Source organism: Rhinolophus hipposideros (genome assembly GCF_964194185.1).
Source record: "Rhinolophus hipposideros genome assembly, chromosome: 1".
NCBI classification, from domain to species: domain Eukaryota; kingdom Metazoa; phylum Chordata; class Mammalia; order Chiroptera; family Rhinolophidae; genus Rhinolophus; species Rhinolophus hipposideros.
The window spans coordinates 22,760,663-22,782,813 of NC_138047.1; the positions used below are offsets into that span (position 1 = coordinate 22,760,663).

At 37.9% G+C, this 22,151-nt stretch overlaps 1 protein-coding gene across 1 annotated transcript; it reads right to left on the reverse strand.

Annotated features, from left to right (window-relative positions):
- Positions 1-1,897: 1,897 nt before the first annotated feature.
- On the reverse strand, positions 1,898-3,187 carry LOC308498914 (keratin, type I cytoskeletal 18-like; the record flags this gene model as incomplete). Its single annotated transcript, XM_081051709.1, has 1 exon — positions 1,898-3,187. One exon carries the CDS (start codon positions 3,185-3,187, stop codon positions 1,898-1,900), a length of 1,290 nt encoding a protein of 429 aa, XP_080907835.1.
- Positions 3,188-22,151: the final 18,964 nt, after the last annotated feature.

Below are 22,151 nucleotides of genomic sequence, written 5' to 3' on the forward strand. Positions count from 1 at the left end.
GATTTTCTCTCTAGCTTTTTTTCACAGATAAAATAATTTTTATATTAAATTTATTGAGGCAACATTGGTTAGTAAAATTATATGGGTTTCAAATGTTCAATTTTATAATACATTATCTATATATTGCATTGTGTATTCACCACCCAGAGTCAGTTCTCCTTCCATCATCATGTATTTGACCCCCTTTACCCTCTTCTCCATCCCTCCTACCCCCTTACCCTCTGGCAACCACTAAACTATTGTCTGTGTCTGAGTTTTTGTTTGTCTTGTTTGTTTGTTGCTTTCAGTTTTACATCCCACATGTGAATGAAGTCCTATAGTTCTTGACTTTTTCTGTGACTTATTTTGCTTCACATTATAATCTCTCGAGTGCTCACTTCGGCAGCACATACACTAAAATAATCTCTCTTGAGATTGTCTCCCATTTCTGCTTAAAAATTATCTTTCCAACATTTTATTTCACCATATCATCATCTTTCTTTAGTTTCTATACTCCATTTCAGAGTTGGTATTATTGGATTTGTTTTTCCAACAGGTGTAGAATTACAGTGATGTCGTCAATTCTTTCTCCCTCCCTGTATTCACAACTTTTGCAAGTGGGTGAAGTGATTGCCTGTCCCTTACCACTGGAGCCAGCCAGATGACTTACTTTGGCTAATAGGATGTTAGCTGACCTGACACAAGCAAAGTCTTGAAAAGGGTGTCTGTGGCTTGCTCTCTGACACCTCTGCCATTGCCATGAGAATATCTTGGGGCCAGCCTGCTGGAGGACGTGAGAAATGTGAACAGAGCCATGTCCAGTCACCTGGATCAGACAATGGTTAGCTGGTCTCCAATTGTGTGAACAATCCAGCTCAGATCAGCAGAACCACTAAGCCCATCCTCAAGTCATCACAGATGGTTGTGCAATGACCTCTAAACATTTTTCGGCCAGTGAGGTTTTGTGGCTGTTTGTTATGCAGTGTTATTGTCATAATATTGTCATAATAGATAAGCACACATTAAGCCTGGGCCCCATCCCATTTCTAAATAATTTCCTTTGATGTACATATACTTTTAAAACTAAACAGAATATGAAAGTATCATAATTTAAATAAAAAGTTATAGACATCATTTGGTCAGATTTTGCAACTATATCACTAATCTCCTGTATCGTTGATAGTGAATGAACAAAAGTTTCATACTCATGTTGTTTGGCAAGATGGATTTACTAAAACCATCAGACCTTTTTCAGGGAGGATAAAAGTCAGAGACAGTTTGATGCTTTTCTGACTTAGAAAAAGTTCAAGTAGATTTCTTATAGAAAAATGGAGTTTCATTGTTAGTTTTAAAGCACAGTTAGATTATACAGTTCTTAGACAGTGCTTGTCAATCCTGGCTGTATTGTACAAGCACTGGGGCCCGGACCCCATCCCAGACCCACAGAATTACCATTTGTGGGAATGAGGCCCAGGTTTATATATTGTTTAACAGCTCTCCCAGATTTTCTAATGCACAGATTAGGCTGGCAGATGCACCCTAAGAGAAATGATACATTGTAGAGGAGATAGTCCTAGACATTTTAGTCTGATCTCAAAAAATAAGCTTCTTACAAAAAATTAGCACCCAATCATTTCTATAGTCACAAAGTGCAGAACAGAGTGGTTATAAGACATGAAATATATAAACAGTGACTGAAAGGGCCTTTTATTCAACATAGGTAGGAATTAAATATCTTCGGAACACTCCCAGCATTTGTTTTGATCTAGCAATGTCTACCTGTGGTACACATAGTGCAGCACATAGTTCAACAATCTCTTAACCTTCCAAAGCTTCTTCTTCTTTTTTTTTTTTTACCATGACCTCTGAGCTTTTTATTGACCTATTGCCCCCCAAGAGGTGTGCTGCTTCTGCTTCTTTAACGCCTCAGAACTTTGGTGTCATTGACCTCAGAAACCACTTTGCCATCCACAATCCTGTGTGTGGTGGTCTTCTGGATGGAATGCATGGAGTTGCTGTCCAGGGCATCGCCAAGATCAAAGTCTTCCCCTTCTTCTAGCAGGCGGCGGTAAGTGGCAATCTCAGCCTCCAGCTTGACCTTGATGTTCAACAGAGACTCATACTCCTGGGTCTGGCGTTGCCCCTCTGTTCGGGTCTGGGCCAGCTCTGACTCCAGGTGCAGCAGGATCCCATTGAGCTGTTCCATCCTGATGGCATGGCGTGTCTCTACCTCCCTCAGGCTGTTCTCCAAGCTGGCCCTCACATTTCTCAATGAGTCCAGGTCGATCTCCAAGGACTGGACTGTACGTCTCAGCTCTGTGAGTGTCGCCTCAGCAGCTCCTTTCTCAGCGTTCTGTGAGGTGACCACTGTGGTGCTCTCCTCAATCTGCTGAGACCAGAAGTTGTCTAGCTCCTCTTGGTTCTTCCGAGCCAGCTCGTCATACTGGGCTCGGATGTCAGCCATGACCTTGCTGAGGTCCTGAGATTTGGGAGCATCCAACTCCACGGTCAACCCAGAATTGGCAATCTGGTTTTGTAGACCATTTACTTCCTCTTCATGGTTCTTCTTCATGAAGAGCAGCTCCTCCTTGAGAGCCTCAATTTCCGTCTCCAGCTGCAGCCGAGTGATATTGGTGTCATCAATGACCTTTCGGAGCCCAATGATATCACTCTCCACAGACTGACGCATGGCCAGCTCCGTCTCATACTTGACTCTGAAATCATCAGCAGCAAGACGGGCATTGTCAATCTGCAGAACGATGCGGGCATTGTCCACGGAACTTGCAAAGATCTGAGCCTTCAGGTCCTCGATGGTCTTGAGGTAATGCCCCCACTCTCTGACCTGGGGCCCCTTCTTCTCCAGGTGTTCCCGGATTTTGCTCTCCAGTTCCCGATTATCAGCCTCTAGGCTCCTCACTCTCTCCAGGTAGGTGGCCAGGCGATCATTCAGGCATTGCATAGTCTCCTTCTTGGTCTGGATGGCCCCCAGGCCCGCCAGACCCCCGGCCATCCCCGCGGCCAGGCCCCCGGATCCCCAGCCACTCCGGACGTTGGTGGAGTGGGACACGGAGATCCGGGAGCCTGAGCCCCCTGCACCTGCATACACACTGGCCGCGCTGCTGGCCGGCCGGACCCGGTGGCTGGGCGAGTGCACGGAGCCCGGGATCCGGTAGCTGGTGGAGAAGCTGGAGGGGGTGCTGAAGCTCATGTTGTTCGGGGAAGAAAGCGAGAGGCCAAAACTCAGGTTCTGGACGCAGAGAGTGCGGGGCTGCACGACCCAAAGCGTCTAATTAGCTACTGCTTTTTAAGCCGCCCAGCCTCGGCTTTCCCCAAGAATGTACTAACCGGGACTGAAACAAGAAAAGGACAGTGTCTCCTGAAATCAAGAGCTGGAGCAAAGATTACGGGTTTGGAAAATGACAATTATGATTTCTGCCTCCACAACAAGTTGAGCTGCCGTTTGAATACTTTTAATGGGAGTATTGCTTGCTAGGATAAGAATTCTAGCTCCAAATTCAGACAGGCCTGGGTTCAACATCTGGTTTTATCACTTACTGATTTCAGTTTCATCACTTTAACAATGAGGTAGTAATAGTCACTTGCTCATGAAGTTGTTGGATGTATTAAATAATAAAATGCAGGAAAGTATCCCCACAGTTCTTGGCATATAGTAGTACTCCATAAATGTTACCTATAACAGGATAACAGTTTTAATTACTATTATATTACAAGGTTATTAGTGGGCAGCTCTTTATTATATTTAAGCCATTACATATTTTCTTAGAACTTCCAATGATGCTAATTTTCTTTTAATGCAGAATAAATTTAATGTCTCTTCCACATGAAGAGCCTTCAGCTATTTAAAGATATGTATCATGTTTTCCATTTTGGACATTTTCTCCCTTCTTCTTCCCCCTTCTTTGGGAAGACTGCCTCTGTTTCACTGCATGCAGTCTTAAGGAGAGGTTAAGTCAAGTGTATTAGTCCAATAGGGCTGCCATAACAAAGCACCACAGACTGGGTGGCTTAAACAATAGAAATTTTTTTTCCAACAGTTCTGAAGGCTGGAAGCCCAAGGTCAAAGTGTCAGCAGGGTTGGTTACTTCTAAGGCCTCTCTCCTTGGCTTATAAATGGCCACCTGTATGCTCACATGGCATTCTCCCTTTATAGGTACCTGCTTCTAAATTTCCTCTTGTTAAAAGGACATCAGTCATATTGGATTAGGGTCCACCCAATGACCTCATTTTAACTTAATTACTACTTTCAAGACTCTCTTTCCAAATAGAGTCACATTCTAAGGTACTGAAGATTAGGACTTTGACATTTGAAAGAGGTGGGTGTCAAATACACAATTTGGCCCCAACACTAAGCTTCAGAGTGTTCTCCTCAGAGCTGGAATCCGGAGCAAGGTGACCAAGGACAGAACATGGCAAGGGCAACTCACTGTGTCAGGGCTGTCCTGCCTTGGTTTCTATCATTCATGAGACCTGGTCCTTTTGCTTTCTCACCATGGTATATGAGCAACCCTTATATCAAGGTAATAAATTCCTTTCTTTTCCCCTTTAAGTTTGCCAGGGTCAATATCTATTGTTTGCAATAAAAAACTCTAATTGATACATACATACATACATACATACATACATACCTCTAAGTCTGTTCTCCAAATGTGGACTCCAGACAACCAGTGCTAGAAGCCAGCATCAGCCCTTGGAAGTCTCTGTTACCAGAACCAACAAGTCCCCAATTTGAGTTGGACCTAAAGAAATTCTAATTGTGTAAGCCTGCCTCCAGATTTTTTGCTTTACAATGCATTCAATTATTTATAGGTTTAATATTAATCTGTTCAAAAATATGTGCTGTGAAAAGTATTTGGAGAAAGGGCTTAATGTTTTTTTTTAAATTCTGTTTATCACTAAGAACCCTTATTAGAGACAGAGAACTTGTTGTTTTGCTAACAACTGTGATCCATGATGAAGACTAGAAAAAAAGTTGAGTTAGAAATAGTTCTAATGGAATACAAGTTTTGTGTGCAAGATAAGTGTTGCTTGGGGATGAAAGTTTACAACTGAAAGTCAAACCCAAAATGCTTGATTTACAGGGAATAGCTGGTGACTCTGGCAGAGACTACTAATTGTACTCAATATCCATTTTCCCTTTTTACAAATGATATCAGACTATTTTAGCTCGGCACATGGCCACCCAGAATAAAGGTGACATTTTCCAGCCTCTCTAGCAGCCATATGACTGTCCTCTGTTGTGGGGAATATATAAGGGATATGCACATCTTCCAAGGTTTGTACCTTTCCTTTCCTTTTCTTCCTTGCCATAGACTAATTATGGATCTAGTGGGCTCTCTAGATTATTCAGACTCCAGAACAGCTCTACGCCAAAAGAGAAGGAACATGGACATCTGACGATTTGATGGTACCAGTGTAGATATTTGTGTGCTGGAGCAAAATAATCTTTCTTGTTTCGGACTCTGTATTTTGGTTTGACTTGCAGAAGTATCTGTGTCCTAACTGATATAGTGGCAATTAATACTCTTCCTGTTCTTGATTAAATATTGGGGTAATAATAGGAAATGGGAATAGAATCAAATTATAGAGATTGGTCATAAATTGTAATCAATGTGCTCAGTGAACATATGTACAACACGTGTGATATTCAGCTTTATCACATGTTTAAAGTGAGGAGAAAGGCCTCAACTTCAATAGGGAATGTTATATACTTAAATTTCTTTTAAAAATGCCAATAAATACTGCTTCCATGATTTCAAATGACTTGCTAAAGTCGCATGTATTGCAGTCTACTAGATTTTGTTACTAGCTTATTTCTATCATTTCAGAAATAAAATAAACTTAATTCTTTACTATTGAAGAGAAAAGAAGAGGATTTCTTGAAGAAACAAAACTGTGGTGCCAACAGCTCTATCACTGTGTGTATGAGTCTTTTTGAACACTAAGTGCTCAATTTTCACTCTTTGGTTCTATCTAAAGATAGAAGAAAAAAAATAATGACATTATATTGGGTGCATTATAAAACCACATACATATACTGTAACAGAAGTGGGAATGCTTTCTGGAGTGTAATGCAACCAAAGAGTGAAAATTGTTTGCCCTGAACTCCCAACTCAAAGAGTATAACAGTCCAGTTTTGAGTTGGTGTGCTCCTTGATTTAGTCTTTGACAGAATGCTGAAAGTAGTATTCTGTTGGAAATTTCTCCATAATTTCAATCCAAATATCCAGAACCATTTGTCAGAGCCATAAAACATTTTCTGCCAGTCGTGATGATCTATAATTATGAGTAAGAATTTTCTTATCTAGTAGAATGAAGAGGAAAAAGTAAAACCACTTGGACATAGACTGGTTACACTTAGCTATTTCTTTTTGAGATTGATGTAGATTTGTGGCAGAAAAAAAAATTGCAAATGTTAAAATCCTTGTAACAATGACATATTTTTTCTTTAAAAATCCTTATGAATCTTTAAAAAGATTATCTAAAATAGAAGGCCCCTGTATACATCAAATATTCAGTAAGAGGATCTTGTATTCCAAAAGTTAAACCCTATTCCTTAGGGTTGGGATTCTTAACTGAGGTCCATTTTGAGTGAATTTATGAATCCATGAGTGCACTAAAATGAGAGTCAAAATTTTGATGATACAGTTCCATAGCTTTCATCAGATGCACATAAGCACCTATGACCCCAAATTGGATTAAGAGCCTATAAGGTATTGAATGATAGATACTAAATAAGAGTTGAATATAACCTGGCTCTACAGCATTAGAAGATGAAAGCAACTTAATCCTTTGGAATTATAAAAGCAGAACATCTGTTGCAACAGTCTATAGTTTTCAAAACCTTGTTTTTTCTCCTCAAGTGTAGAAAGTCTTGCTTGCTCTCTGTGATACTGAAGCCAGAGTCTTGCAGAGGCTGCTTCATGGAGAATATAACTTGAGCTTGGAGTAAGGGTTTGATGTTTACTGCATCAGTTTCAAAGTCCAGCTGTAAATATACTATAGTCGAGAGATGGAGCAAAATAATCTTTTCAAGCTTGAAAATATAATGATGCATAGCCAAATACTTTGAGCTGTTTGCTTGTTTAAGAAGAAATCTATTTCAAGATTTGATTACCGCTAACTCAGACAACGTTTTCATCACTAAGTCCTTTCAATTCCATATCATGTGTTTCAAATTTGGTCCGCATAACTTATTTTTGTTCTACTTTTCTGTCAAAAACAATGTGGAAATCCCAGGTTATATAATTGAGGTCTTGGAGAGGCACTATACATCCAGCCAACCAAAATAAAATGAAAACTATTATCATGAAACATGCTTAAGGAAGTCTATCCTTTGTTCTGTTAAGAGTGCCAACACTTGTGATCTTAGAATGAAGTCAAAGGAAACTAAAATGGGTTTTCCTTAATGCAACCATGTGCAAAATCACTCTGTACCATAACAGATGATCTGTAAAAATATTTGTGCATTTTTAAGTACCCTTGAGAAGAACTCTCTTTTCAATAAAATAATGTATTATTTTTATAATATACTCTGGAAACTGAAATCATTCTATCTATCTTATTTATTTGGGTTCATCATCATCCCCATTAGACAAGTCAAGTGAAAGACTCTGCAAACCCTTTCAGGGCAGACACTGTAATGCTAATTTCTTTCTTCCTCCTTTTTTGTGTTAGGTTGATTGTGCAATTCATTTGAGTTACAGTTAGAAGGAAAATGTTGCATGGCTTTGATCTAATGTCTCTTTACAGGTTTTTAAATTCACATATGAGGATATTCTAGAAAGAAGCAGTTACCATTGTGCAGAATTGTGAAGATAATGGTAGCGTCCTCTAGGAGAAGGTCAGGTCACCAATACCTGGGCAGTTAGATTTCTTTGTGGAGTGGCCAAGAAGGGAGAAGGACACTCTCCCGATAGCCATCTGATAGAATAAGGAAAGCATTCCTATGTGGGGTGGCAGCACAGAAAGGTTGACCATTATTGGACTAGTTCTATAAAATTACCACAGAAATCCTTAATAAAGAGAAAATTAATAGCATATGGACTCTAGCTGAGACTTCATGAAAACACCCAGGGAAAGAAAGAACAAAGGGCAGTCTTCCCAATGTATATGGAAGAAGTAAAATGTTTTCCTAAATTTTTCTATCAATGTCAACATCTTGGATGGAAATATGCTGTAAAAGAAAGATTAGCTCCAGTGCTCAAAAAGAATTTTCCTTGCAAATAATCCTGTGTGTTTGTAATATGTCGGATTTACATTGTCATTCAGTTCTATATGGTAATTTTCAATGTGATTTATTTTACTCATGAATTATTTACAGGTCGGTTCTAAAATTTCTGAATTTATCAATTTCTTGGCTATTTTTAGCTACTGATTGCATTTGTATTTTATTGCATTGTTTTTTGTTGAGTTGTTCTTTGTGGTCAAGTATATGATCATTTTTTGAAGATGTTCAGTATGTGCTTGAAATGAATATGTATTTATTTATTTGTGAGACTATATATATATATATATATATATGGTGTATATATAAACATTATATAGCAATTATGTAAAGCTTACTCATCTTGTTCCTATTTTCTTAATTCTTACTAAAATTTGATTTGCTCACTCTGTCTTTGAGAAAGTTACATTAAAATTTTTTTCATTACGCTCTATCGTTGTAGATTGCTAATTTCCCCCCTTGTAGTTCTGCTTATTTTTTGCTACATGTATTTTGAGCCTATGTATTTACGTGGATACTGAATCAGAATAATTATGTCTTTTTGGTGAAGTTGTCAAGTAAAGCATAATGGTTAATAATGGTTTTTTTGCCATTCAAGTCTGTTTAGTATATTTCAGCTTTCGTTTAGTCACTGTTTATACGGTGTTGTAATCATCATTGGTTAACCAACCAGAATCCATGTATCCCTCTTCCTTCCAACAGAACCTCAGTTTTGTTCAGGTAGCCAGCTCTGTCTCACACAGGTGAAGATTTGATCGGTCTAAGCGAGTCCATTCTATTTTTCAGTTGATTGGTTATTGGGCATGAGATCCAATCCTAGCCAAAGCAAAATGTGCTGGTAGGTGGGGAACCTCTAGGAAAATTTCCTTCTGAGTAAGAACCATTGTCTCTTATTGTCACCTGAGTAATGCTGTTTATGGTTTGACACCTGGAATTGCTGCAACCATCTTGCTACAAGCCTAAAAACCAACACAGAGGATGTCAGAGCAGAGAGATGGAAAGAATCTGGGTCCTTCATGCAACCATTTCTTTTTGCATATCCTTTTAATTTTTATGTGAAACTTTTCTTTTTGTGCCTTATATAAACTGAGTTGCTTTGAACTCAAAGACGGTGTTTTAACCTCTTAAGAGGTATATTCATCCATTTACATTCATTTAATAATATATCTGCTCTTCTTTCATCTTGTTTTGCCGTTTTCAATTTCTTTGCAATTTTTTGACTATTTAATAGTTTGTTATATGTACTTGGTTTTATTTGATTTTTCCTTATAATTTTTGAAAATTACAATATTTTTTCATTCTGCAAGCAGTTATGTTTAAATATAAAAATTCTTGATGTCCAATGCCAGTTTTGTAAAAGTAAAAATTGATGCAATGAGCAAGAATTAAGTAAATTACTATACATACAAACAATGCAATGTGTACAAGCAATTGAAGTGGTAATATTGATATTCACCTAGAAAAAAATTTAAGACATACTGATAGATGATAAAAGCAGCTTGTAAAACTCTATTTACAATTGACCTTCGATGATTTCCTTTAGTCTATTTCCATTATATTTAGCAGAAATTCTGTTATGTTTCTGTATATAAATTCCATCTTTTCCTAGTTTCCACAGCTACTTCAGGCTTTCTCCCATTTTTATATTCCTTTATTCCTATAATTGGCTGGAGGGGCAGTGTTAGAATTAGGGTTTCTACCTTTCCTGTAAGTCTTGTTCTTTCTTTATAATGTTATGTTTCATTCATTCATATTTCATTCATTCATATCATTCCGTCAATAAAGATCATGTCTGCCTATTAGGTGCTAAATATTTAAGCTAATTATAAGGCTACATATTTAAGCCTAAATGTAAGATTGATTACATAATCTATAAACTAAACACAAAAGAAAGAGACTGGAAGATAGAAGGTGTCCAGAAAATAAAGGCCCAATAAGGTAACTTTGACCATGAATAGATATCAGAAATAGTCTCCCACTCCTGAATGTGGTGTGTTTCAACTAAGTAGAGTAGTAATTAGAAGAAAGTTCGAGGAAAGTAGAAGAAGTTAGTAAATCTGAAGTTGTTTTTAAGGTGTGAGTCTTACTCTGCAACTCAAAAAAAAGTTCTGCCACTTTGATACTTTAGAAAACCAATAGCCTTATTCACTACTGGTGCCTCAGTTTCCTTTTCTGTAAAATGGGACTGCGTGAATACAGGTAAAATGGGGTAACAATGATACAACTATTATATGTTATAATGATATTATATATTTCATATATAATAAATGATATTAATGTATTATTATTAGGTATGTGAGGCACTGCTATAATTTTTCATATGTTAGCTCCTAATCCTGACACCCTAAGAACTAGGCGTAATTATTCTTGTTTTGCAGATGAGGTTTAGAGGCTGCCTCTAAACATTTTCTCTGAGAAATAAAAATGTTTTTCTAGAAATTGCAAAGAACTTGACTCGTAGAGAAAAAACTGAAATTATCCTTTACAGAGCAAAAATCAACTGTTAATTTAAGAACATAAAAGTGTATCACTCACATTTATTCTCACCAATTAAATGTCATTGAAATTAAAGTAGAATTTACTCAAACATTAATAACATACGGGACAAGTGAATTTTCATGGAATTGTGTTCAGCGTTAGTGAGTGGTAAGGACAAGAATGTTTGACTCTTTCAAAGATTCAGTGTGAAAGATGAGATTCAGACCCCACATATCTAGTGATTACTGTAACTTAGAAGGTAGAAGGCTACACAGCAGGTATTCACACTTTCTATTACATAGAACTGTTGCTTTTCTTTAAGGGAGAAGGGAGAGAGATCCAGGCTAAATTCATCTAATCTGCCATGATTGCTACATAAGAGTCTTGTTTCTGATTACTTGTCTCTTTATTTACCCAAACCAGTGCAGACTAGTAAAGGAGAGTCTATTCCTGCTACTCTTCCATAGCCTAAACTACGCAAGGGAAGTATTTTACTGGCTACCTCCCTCCACTGCCCACTTTCCACACTGAGTACCAGCTACATGGGTTGGGTAAGATGGAGCCCCCATGTTCCAGTCTTTACATGACCCAAGGACATCAGCATAAATCCATCTCTTTACTTGGTTCTTCAGGGATGGACACACCTAGGCCTAAACCAATTTATGTTGTCAATATCTGACTCAGTTCAAACAGCAGGAAGCCCAGACAGTTTGCTTAGTTTCTGGCAGAAGATGTAGTCCTCTGAATGGTGTGGTATGAGGAGATGAGATTTGGAATTGCTGCAGCTATTTTGCAACCATGAGGGAACCTATCTGACAATAAAGCTAACATTCAGAAGAGGACGCAGCTGAAATAATTTCGGAAAAATAGAATTCAATCTCTGATGAAACTTTATCTGAAAATCACTCTACTTTTGGACTTTACAGTTATGTGAACCAACACATTTCCTTTACTTTAAAAGTAATTTTGAATTAGCGTTTCTGCTATTTGCAACTGAATGCATCTTAGTCGATGCTGATTATGGTGCCAGGCAACAGGCTCGCAGAGAAATGTATGAAGTCCAGGACTGATTACTTAGCCAAACGGTAAAATAGTCAATAATGACTTGGGTTTTATAAATACATCTGATTAACTGCTTCCTGATGTCTTTTATGTCCACCCTCCACTGTATCATCTATCTCACTTTTGATGTCGTCCCTCCACGCTTGTGTCTCTTGTTTGTGTTCATCCTTGGTGATCTGGCTGGACAGCTTTTCTCCGTTTTCTAATTTGCCCTTCAGAACTTTGCAGAGTCCTGCTTTGCCAATTTGGCTGGCTGTTCCCCGTCCTGTACTTCCCATATAGTTTGTTCACCTGCCAGAATTGTTTGTTTAAAGAGCATCCAGCTCTTCTGGACTCTTTTCTTCCCACCAATTTTTTTTTTTTTTTTTTTTTTTTTTTTTTTTTGTTTGCCAGTGCCCTAAACTTGTTGAAATTTGCTTTCCCAGAACTGATTATTTTTTCCTCATCAGCTTCTTTTCTTTTCCTTAGGAAAGGGATGTTTTTATTATTATTACTTTCACAGAAGTTTCAATTCCCTTTTAGTTCTTTATTAACTCTGCCATTGTTGAAAATTTAGTTAGAAAGGATCTTTGCCTTATGATACATTTTTTTCTAACCAGTAATTATCTCCAGTATACTTGAAATCTATTTCATGGTTTGTGGTTGATGCATTTTCTACAGTAAATATCAGGGTAGTTAGAAACCTGTCTGATCACCACCCTGGAGTATTAGCATGCCTGTCCTCATATAATTCAGAGTGGGATAAAAGAAAATAAAGCAGATGTAAATATGTCTTTATAGTGTTTGCTTATCTTAAAGTCACTATAATAACACATTTTGAAAATTAAACATTAAATTATTACCATAATCCCAGGCACCAAAATAATGACTTTTATTTTTTACACCCCCCCCCCCACACACACACTCACACACAGACTCATACGCTAGCGTTATTTCCATGAGTCTTCGGGAAGGAAAAAAACCAGAAGTTTGAGAGGTTGCAGCAAAATTCTTGTGTTGAGAGAACAATATATTTTTCTTAAAAACAACTTAAACATTATTTTGATTGTGGAAAGATAGTCCTTAGGAGTTGTGCTGGTTGGGTTCAGGGTGAGACAAAGAGAATTAAATAGCCCTGATAAGAGAAGCAAGAAACTGTAGTAAATTATTTGCTATTAATAAAATGGCTGTAATTATTCCCTGTCCCACCCCTACCTTGACACAGGTACACTGCTTTGCAAGGTGACTTCGTAGCTCCCTCCATCAAGTGGAAAACGCTGACTTGCTTTGATTATTAGAATGCAGCTGAAGAGATGGCGTACCTGTTGTTCCTAAGAACCCTTGGGTGCTTCTGATTGTTTTCGTTGAACCCAGCCCAATTTCATGTGAACAAGCCCGGGTTAGCCCACTGGCGGATGAATGACTGCATGGAGCCAAGTCAATTCAGCCCATTTGTCCCTGTCGAGGCACCAGATTCATGACAGCCCAGCCACTAAAAGCAAAGCCAACCTGCCACGGACAGCCAATACATGAGGGTGCCCAGCTGAGTCCAATCCAAATTGCTGACCAGTAGAATCACAGGCTAAATAAATGCTTATTTGGAATGACTTGTGAATCAACAAAAGCTAACTGATACAGAAATATTTAAGTCTGCAAGGATAGCATTGTGGGAGAGAAGAGTAGTGCTGGGAATGGGGTGAGGCTATGGGAAAGGAAAATAAGTGGTGAGGGAGAAAGAGCCCAAGGCAGGTGACGTCAGTGAGAGAGTTTTGATTGTGACAATGGCTGGGAGATAGAATTGAGGTTGGCATTACAGAGTAACACTTTCTTCAGTCCTACCCTAACTCTAGAGTTTTCTGCAAATGTCTCCTATTCACATTTGCCCGGGATGAGTGGTATTTTTCAGAAACCAAAGAAAAGGGACTATGTTTCGTATATGAGATTACAAGGGGATGAAAGGAGGAAGGAAAGGGAAATAGTTGCAAGTGGTGAGACTTGAGAGAATTGGAAATTTAGAGGAAGCAAGCAATGTCCAGAATCATGAGGTAACTTGGAAAAAATATGTCCCACTCAAGAATTCCTAGACATAGTGGAAGAGTGTTGAGTTTTCCACTCTATGTTGGTTCAAGCCAATTTTATCTAAATCATAGTGGATAAGGTCACACTTCCACAAACCAGAGAACTTCCAGCCACTAGGAACAGACATTAGGTTGTTATACAGCGTTCCTATCTACTATACATATGCTGTGTATTTTGTTTCAAAAGGGTAAGGTGGCTGCCCAAGACAGTGTGTGGCTACCAGTTTAGCTACAGCATGAGTAAGAAGTAATTTTCATTGCTAATTTTTCTTTTAAAACATCTGGAATCAAAGGAGAAACCTGCTCATCAACCAAAGTAAATAGCCAGGCAACAGCAAAGCAAGTATGAAGTTAAAACTGAATTCCTGGATGTATTTGAGGTGAAGGGAGCAATGCAGGCAAGATGTGGGAGCAGGATAGTCCGGCATATTTGAGGAAGAGACACAGTTTAGTTTGGCTGATTACAGTGGGCAATACTTTAAAATACCATATGATGTATTTTTTTCTCCTTAGTATTCCCAGAGTCGGTTTTTTTGTTTGTTTGATTAGTTGCTTGTTTTTAAAACCCTGCAGGCTTCCCTCCATTAAGCCAAGAAGCTAAAGATGATTTTTCTTTTTTTTTTACAGGGAAAGGGAGCTGGAACACTGAATACAAAGAAGTCCTTGCTCAGCTTTGAGTTTCAAACTAGGTTTTGAAAATCTGGTCTGTACATAAATAATAGTCTCAAAAAATTAGACTTTCAAACAGGAGTAGGAAGTTTTCTCACGCTTCTTAGAGCAGAGTTTTTATATAAAGAATCAGAGCTTGGAGGGTTCACCTCAGAGAAGGATGAAGAAGAAGAATTTGAAAAAGTTCCTGCTACACAGACAAGAGTGAAACACCGCTGTTTTGGGAGGAATGCCTGGGAGTGTAAGGAAGAGAAGGGAAAGATGTTGCCCATGAATGCTTGGCCTACTCAGGAATTTGAGGGAAATAATAAATATTAGAGAGAGCCTGGAGGGGGTTCAAGCCTCTCAGAGAAGTTCCAATGTCAGCGAAGCACCACGTCTGGCCTAGCTGAGGAAAATGTCTAAGCTGGTGAACTCAGGGCACCCTCACAAGTCCCCATGCACAGCTCTGTGGTGCTGGGAACGCAGCCAGCAGGTCCTGCCCCCCCCCCCCGGCCCCCGGAGGACCCTGATGTGCAGGGAAGACCACCTGGATGCCAAAGAGGCGGGGGTTCCCAAGTGAAACTGCAGAAGTGGGGGCTTCTTGACTAGGATCCAGGGAAGATAACAGACGTCAGTACAAGAATCAGCACAATACCCAAACACCAGCCACAGGGCTGTGGTCCAGTGACTGGGAGAGACCACGCTCCCTGAAGCACCACAGGGCAGAGGAGGCTGGTGATAGGAGAGCCAACAGGACCATATAACTTAGGTGGAGGTGTCCGCATGTCTCCCAGGACTTCCCCTGCCCACAAGCGCCAGCAGGGGAAGGAGGTGAGGAAAGGGAGAACACTTGAGAACAGGGAAAACTCTGTAAGCTGTAGGAGTTAACCCAAGGGAGCTATTTTAAATCAAGAGAGGCTGGACACTTTTAATTGGCAAAGTCGTTTTTCAACCATCAGTGGAAAGACATGTAAAAATGAAAGGAAATTGCGTAGATTTTTGCACATCTGAGTCAGCATATGTGATGCTTTTTTTTTCTTTCTTTTTTTTTCTTTTTTTTAACCGAAGTACATGTTGAATATATTTGAAGGAGAAGAGTGAGAGAGAAGACAGGGGAGGTAGTTTAAAATGTCATTGAGGGTAGGGAAATCAAAAACAATCATGTCAAGTCTCCTGATCTCTGAATAGAAAGGCCAGGACTACATTTGATAATCTAACAATAAATTGAAGGTTTCCTCCTGGAGGACGTTATGCTGAGTGAAATAAACCAGTCATAGAAGGACAGTTACTGAATGATTCCACTTATATGAGGTTATCTAAAATAAACTCTTAGCATAATAACTTCTAGGTCCATCTATGTTGTCATAAATGGTATGATTTCATTCTTTTTAATGGCTGAATAATATTCCATTGTATATGCCGTGTTTCCGGGAAAATGAGACCTAGCCCGACAATCAGCTCTAATGTGTATTTTGGAGCAAAAATTAATATGACCCAGTATTATATTATACCTGGTATTATATTATATTGTATTTATTGTATTTATTATATTATATTATATTATATTATATTATATTATATTATATTATATTATATTATATTATATTATATTATATTATACTATAGCCGGTGTGATATTAAAGACCCGGTCTTATATTACAGTAAAATAAAACTGGGTCTCGTATTAATTTTTGCTCCAAAAGACACATGAGAGCTGATTGTCCAGCTAGGTCTTATTTTCGGGGAAACATGGTATGTACTACATCTTTTTTATCCAGCCATCCACTGACAGGCACTTGGTTTGCTTCCATATCTTGGTTACTGTAAATAGTGTTGCAATGAACATAGGGGTGCATATATCTTTTTGAATCAGTGTTTTGGATTTCTTCAGGTAAATACTCAGAAGTGGAATTGACGGGTCATAAGGTAGGTCTATTTTTAGTTTTTGGAGGAATCACCAAACTGTTTTCCATAGTGGCTGCACCAATTTGTAATCCTACTAACAGTGCACGAGGGTTCCCTTTTCTCCACATCCTCGCCAACACTTGTTTTTGTTGATTTATTGATGATAGCCATTCTGACAGGTGATATCTCATTGTGGTTTTAATTTGCATTTCTCTGATGATTAGTGATATTGAGCATCTTTTCATGTCTATTGACCATCTGTATGCCCTTTTTGGAGAAATGTCTGTTCAGGTCCTCTGCCCGTTTTTCAATTGGACTGTGTGGGTTTTCCCTTGGTGTTAAGTTGCATGAGTTCTTTATAAATTTTGGATATTAACCCTTATCAGATGTATCATTGTCAAATATCTTCTCTCCTTCAGTAGGCTCTTTTTGTTTTGTTGATGGTTTCCTTTGCTTTTTAGTTTGATGTAGTACCACTTGTTTATTTATTTATTTTTTTATTAGTTTCAGGTGCACAAGACAAAGTAATACATAGACGTTTATCATTTATATCCCTCACACTGTGTGAACCTCCGCCCCCCATCCACCAACCCTCTGACATCGCACAGAGCCATTGCATTTCCACTGTCTCTATTCCTAATGCTGTACTCTGCTTCTTGTAAGTATATATGTACATATGTATATATATACATATATATGTATATATATATATATATATATATATAAAATTATAGTTGGCATTCATTATTGTTCAGCTTCAGGTGTACAGTGCAGTGATCAGGCATCTACATCATCCCTGAGGTGGTCTCCCAAATGGGACACGTGTCCATCGGATACCCTACAAAATCTTTACAACATTATTGATTACGTTCCCCAAACTAATTTTCAAAACTCCGTGGCCATCTTGTGGTTACTCACTGTTTTCTAATCCCCTCACTTTCCCCTTATACCCACCCCCCTGCCCATCTAGCAACCCTCAGTTTTTCCTTTTTGTCTCCAAAACTGTTTCTGATTAGTTCATTCACTTATTCTTTTCTTTAGATTCCGCATATAAGTGAGATCATATGGTATTTGTCTTTCTTTGCCTGACTTATTTCACTTAACATAATGTTCTCTAGGTCAATCCATGTTGTTGTAAATGGTAAGATTTCTTTCTTCTTTATGGCTGCGTAATACTCCATTGTATAAATGTACCACAGTTTCTTAATCCAGTCATCTACCGATGGGCATTTCGGTTGTTTCCATGTCTTGGCTACTGTGTATAGTGCTGCAATAAACATAGGAGTGCATAAAGATTTTTGAACTGGAGTTTGGGATTTCTCCAGATAGATACCTAGGAATGGAATTGCTGGATCATAAGGTAGTTCCATTTTCAGATTTTTGAGATACCTTCATACTGTTTTCCATAGTGGCTCCACCAATCTGCAATCCCACCAACAGTGCACTAGAGTTCCCTTTTCTCCAAGTCCGTGCCAACACTTGTAGTGTGTTGATTTATTGATGATAGCCATTTTGACTGGGGTGAGGTTGAGCAGTTCTTCATATGTCTGTTTGCCATCTGTATGTCCTTTTTAGAAAAATGTCTCTTCATGTCCTCTGCCCATTTTTTAATTGGGTTGTTTGTTGTTTTGGAGTTGAGTTGAGTGAATTTTGTATAGATTTGTGATATTAACCCCTTATCAGATATATCATTGGCAAATATCTTTTCCCATTCAGTAGGGTCCCTTTTTGTTTTATTGATGGTTTCCTTTGCTGTGAAAAAACTTTTTAGTTTGATGTCATCCCACATGTTTATTTTTCTCTTCCCTCACGCGAAGGGATATATCAGTAAAAATCTTACTTCGGGTAATGTCTGTGAAGTTTCTTTCTATATTTTCTTCTAGGTATTTTATGGTTGCAGATCTTACATTTAAGTCTTTAAGCCATTTTGAATTTATTTTTGTATATGGTGTAAGGAGGTGGTCCAGCTTCGTTTTTTTTGCATGTGTCTGTCCAGGTTTCCCAGCACCATTTATTGAATAGACTGTCTTTACCCCACCGTACATTCTTGCTTCCATTGTCGTAGATTAAATGGCCATATAAGCATGGATTTATTTCTGGACTCTCTATTCTGTTCCATTGATCTATGTGTTTGTTTTTTTGCCAGTACCATGCTGTTTGATTACTGTAGTCTTGTAGTATAATTTGATGTCAGGTATTGTTATACCTCCCACTTTGTTCTTATTTCTCAAGATTGCTGAGGCTATCTGGGGTCTTTTATGGTCCCATATAAATTTTAGGATTATATGTTCTATTTTTGTGAAAACATCGTTGGCAGTTTGATAGGAATTGCACTGAATATGTATATTGCCTTAGGCAGTATGGACATTTAAATTATATTAATTCTTCCTATCTACACATGGTATGTGTAGGCAGTATGGACATTTAAATTATATTAATTCTTCCTATCTACACATGGAAACACATGGTATGTGTTTCCATCTATTTGTATCTTCTTTCATTTCTTTCTTCAGTGTCTTATAATTTTCTGAGTATAGATCTTTTACTTCTTTGGTTAAATTTATTCCCAGGTATTTTATAGTCCTTGGAGCAATTGTAATTGGGATTGCTTTTTAAATTTCTCCTTCTGATGTTTTATTATTGGTATATACAAATGCAACTGATTTCTGAATATTAATTTTGTATCCTGCTACTTTACTAAATTCATCTATCAGCTCTAATAATTTCTTGGTGGAGTCCTTAGGGTTCTCTATGTATAGTATCATATTATCTGTATGTAATGACAATTTTACTTCCTCCTTACCGATTTGGATGCCTTTTATTTCTTTTTCTTGTCTGATTGCTGTGGCTAGAACTTCCAGAACTATGTTGAATAGAAGTGGAGAAAGTGGGCAACCTTTCCTTGTTCCTGATCTTAGGGGGAATGGTTTTAGCTTTTCCCCATTGAGTATGACGTTAGCTGTGGGTTTATCATATATGGCCTTTATTATGTTGAGATATGATCCCACTATTCCCACTTTCTTAAGGGTTTTTATCATAAATGGCTGCTGGAATTTATCAAATGCTTTTTCTGCATCTATTGACATGATCATGTGATTTTTATTTTTCATTTTGTTAATGTGGTGTATCACATTAATTGATTTGCGGATGTTGCAACTACTCTTGCATACCAGGGATGAATCCACTTGATCATGGTGTATGATCTTTTTAATGTATTGCTGAATTCTGTTCACTAATATTTTGTTGAGGATTTTTGCATGTATGTTCATTAGTGATATCGGCTTGTAGTTTTTTTTTTTTTTGTGGTGTCTTTATCCGATTTTTTTTGTGGTGTCTTTATCTGATTTTGTTGTGTCTTTATCAGGGTGATAGTGGCTTCGTAAAAAGTGTTTGGGAGTCTTCCCTCCTTCTGGATTTTATGGGAGAACTTGAGGAGAACAGGTGATAATTCTTTTTTGAATATTTTGTAAAATTCATCTGTAAAGCCATCTGGTCCAGGGCTTTTGTTTGTTGGGAGATTGTTGATTACTGATTCAATTTCCCTGGTGGTAATCTGTCTATTCAGGTTTTCTGTTTCTTCTTGAGTTAGCCTTGGAAGGTTGTATGCCTCTAGAAAATTGTCCATTTCTTCCAGATTGTCAAATTTGTTGGCATATGGTTGCTTATAGTAATTTCTTAAAACTTTTTGTATTTCTGCGGTGTCTGTTGTCACTTCTCTTCTTTCATTTTTGATTTTATTAATTTGGGTCCTGTCTCTGTTTTTTAGTGAGTCTGGCTAAAGGTTTGTCGATTTTTTTTATCTTCTCTAAGAACCAACTCTTGGATTCATTGATCTTTTGTATTGTTTTTCTGGTTTCTGTTTCATTTATTTCTGCTCTGATCTTTATTATCTCCTTCCTTGTGCTCCCTTTGGGCTTATTTTCTGGTCTTTTCCCAGATCCCTTAATTGTGAAGATAAACTGTTGATTAGTGATGTTTCTTGTTTCTTTAGGTAGGCCTGCCAATGCTATGAATTTCCCTCTTATGACTGCTTTCGTGGCATTCCATAGATTTTGGGTCCTCGTGTTTTCATTTTCGTTTGTCTCAAAATATCTTTTGATATTTTTCTTTGATCTCCTGCTTGACCCATTTATTATTTAGTAACATGTTATTCAGCCTCCATGAATTGATGTGTCTTTTAGTTTTCTTTTTCCTGCAGTTCATTTCTAATTTCATAGCACTGTGATCAGAGAAGACAATTGGTATGATTTCAATTTTCTTAAATTTATCAAGACTTGTTTTGTGGCCTAACATATGGTCTATCGTGGAAAATGTTCCATGTGCGCTTGAGAAGAACGTGTATTTTGCAGCATTGGGGTGAAATGCTCTGAAAATATCGATTAAATCCAAGTGGTCCAATGTATCATTTAAAGCTGTTGTTTCCACATTGATTTTCTGTCTGGAGGAACTGTCCCTTGTTGTCAGAGGTGTGTTGAAGTCCCCTACTATGATAGTGTTACTGTTGATCTCTGTCTTTACGTCAGTCAATATCTGTTTTATATATTTAGGTGCTCCTATGTTGGGTGTTTACTAGGGTTATGTCCTCTTGTTGGATTGATCCCTTTATTATTATATAGTGCCCATTTTTGTCTTTTAATATGTTCTTCATTTTAAAGTCTATTTTGTCAGATATAAGTATTGCAACTTCAGCTTTATTCTCATTTCCATTTGCATGAAATATCTTACTCCAACCCTTCACTTTCAGCCTGTGTGTGTCTTTTGATCTGAGGTGAGTCTCTTGTATACAGCATATATAAGGGTCTTGCTTTCTTATCCAGTCAGCCACCCTACGTCTCTTGATTGGAGTATTTAATCCATTTACATTTAAAGTGATTATTGATATGTACATAGTTATTGCCATTTTTAAATTTGTAGTTAGATTGTTTTCATCTTTCTTCTATTTACAGAAGTCCTTTTAGTATTTCTTGCAATGCTGGCTTGATGGTAATAAATTCCTTTGCTTATTCTCCTCCGGGAAGCTCTTTACCTCTCCATCAACTTTAAATGATAGCCTTGCTGGATAAAGCAATGTAGGTTGTAGGCCTTTGTTTTCCATCACTTTGAGTATCTCCTGCCACTCTCTCCTGGCCTTCAATGTTTCTGTAGAAAAGTCATTTGACAGTCTTATGGGAGTTCCTTTGTATGTAACCGTCTGTATTTCTCTTGCTGCTTTTAGGATTCTCTCTCTGTCTTTAAGCTTTGCCATTTTAACTATCATGTGTCTTGGTGTCGACCTGTTTGGGTTTATCCTGGTTGAAACTCTCTGCACTTCCTGGGCTTGTATGTTGGTTTCCTTCATCAGGTTAGGAAGGTTTTCGGACATTATTACTTCAAATATGTTCTCGATCCCTTGCTTCCTCTCTTCAACTTCTGGTATTCCTATGATGCTCATGTTGTTGCGCTTGATGTTATCCCAGAGGTCTCTTAAACCATCTTCATTGTTTTTTATTCTTTTTTCTTTCTGTTGTTCTGTTTGGGTGATCTCTGCTAACTTGTCTTCTAAGTCGCTGATTCGATCCTCTGCTTCATCTAACCTGCTGGTAATTCCTTCAAGAGAGTTCTTAATTTCGGTAATTGTGTTCTTTAGTTCTAACTGGTTGTTCGTTATGATTTCTACATCCTTCTTTATGTCGTCTCTAAGCTCCTTAAACATTCTTATCACCAGTGTTCTGAACTCTGTCTCTGATAGGTTGGTTACCTCTGTTTCATTTGGTTCCACTTCTGGAGGTTTCTTC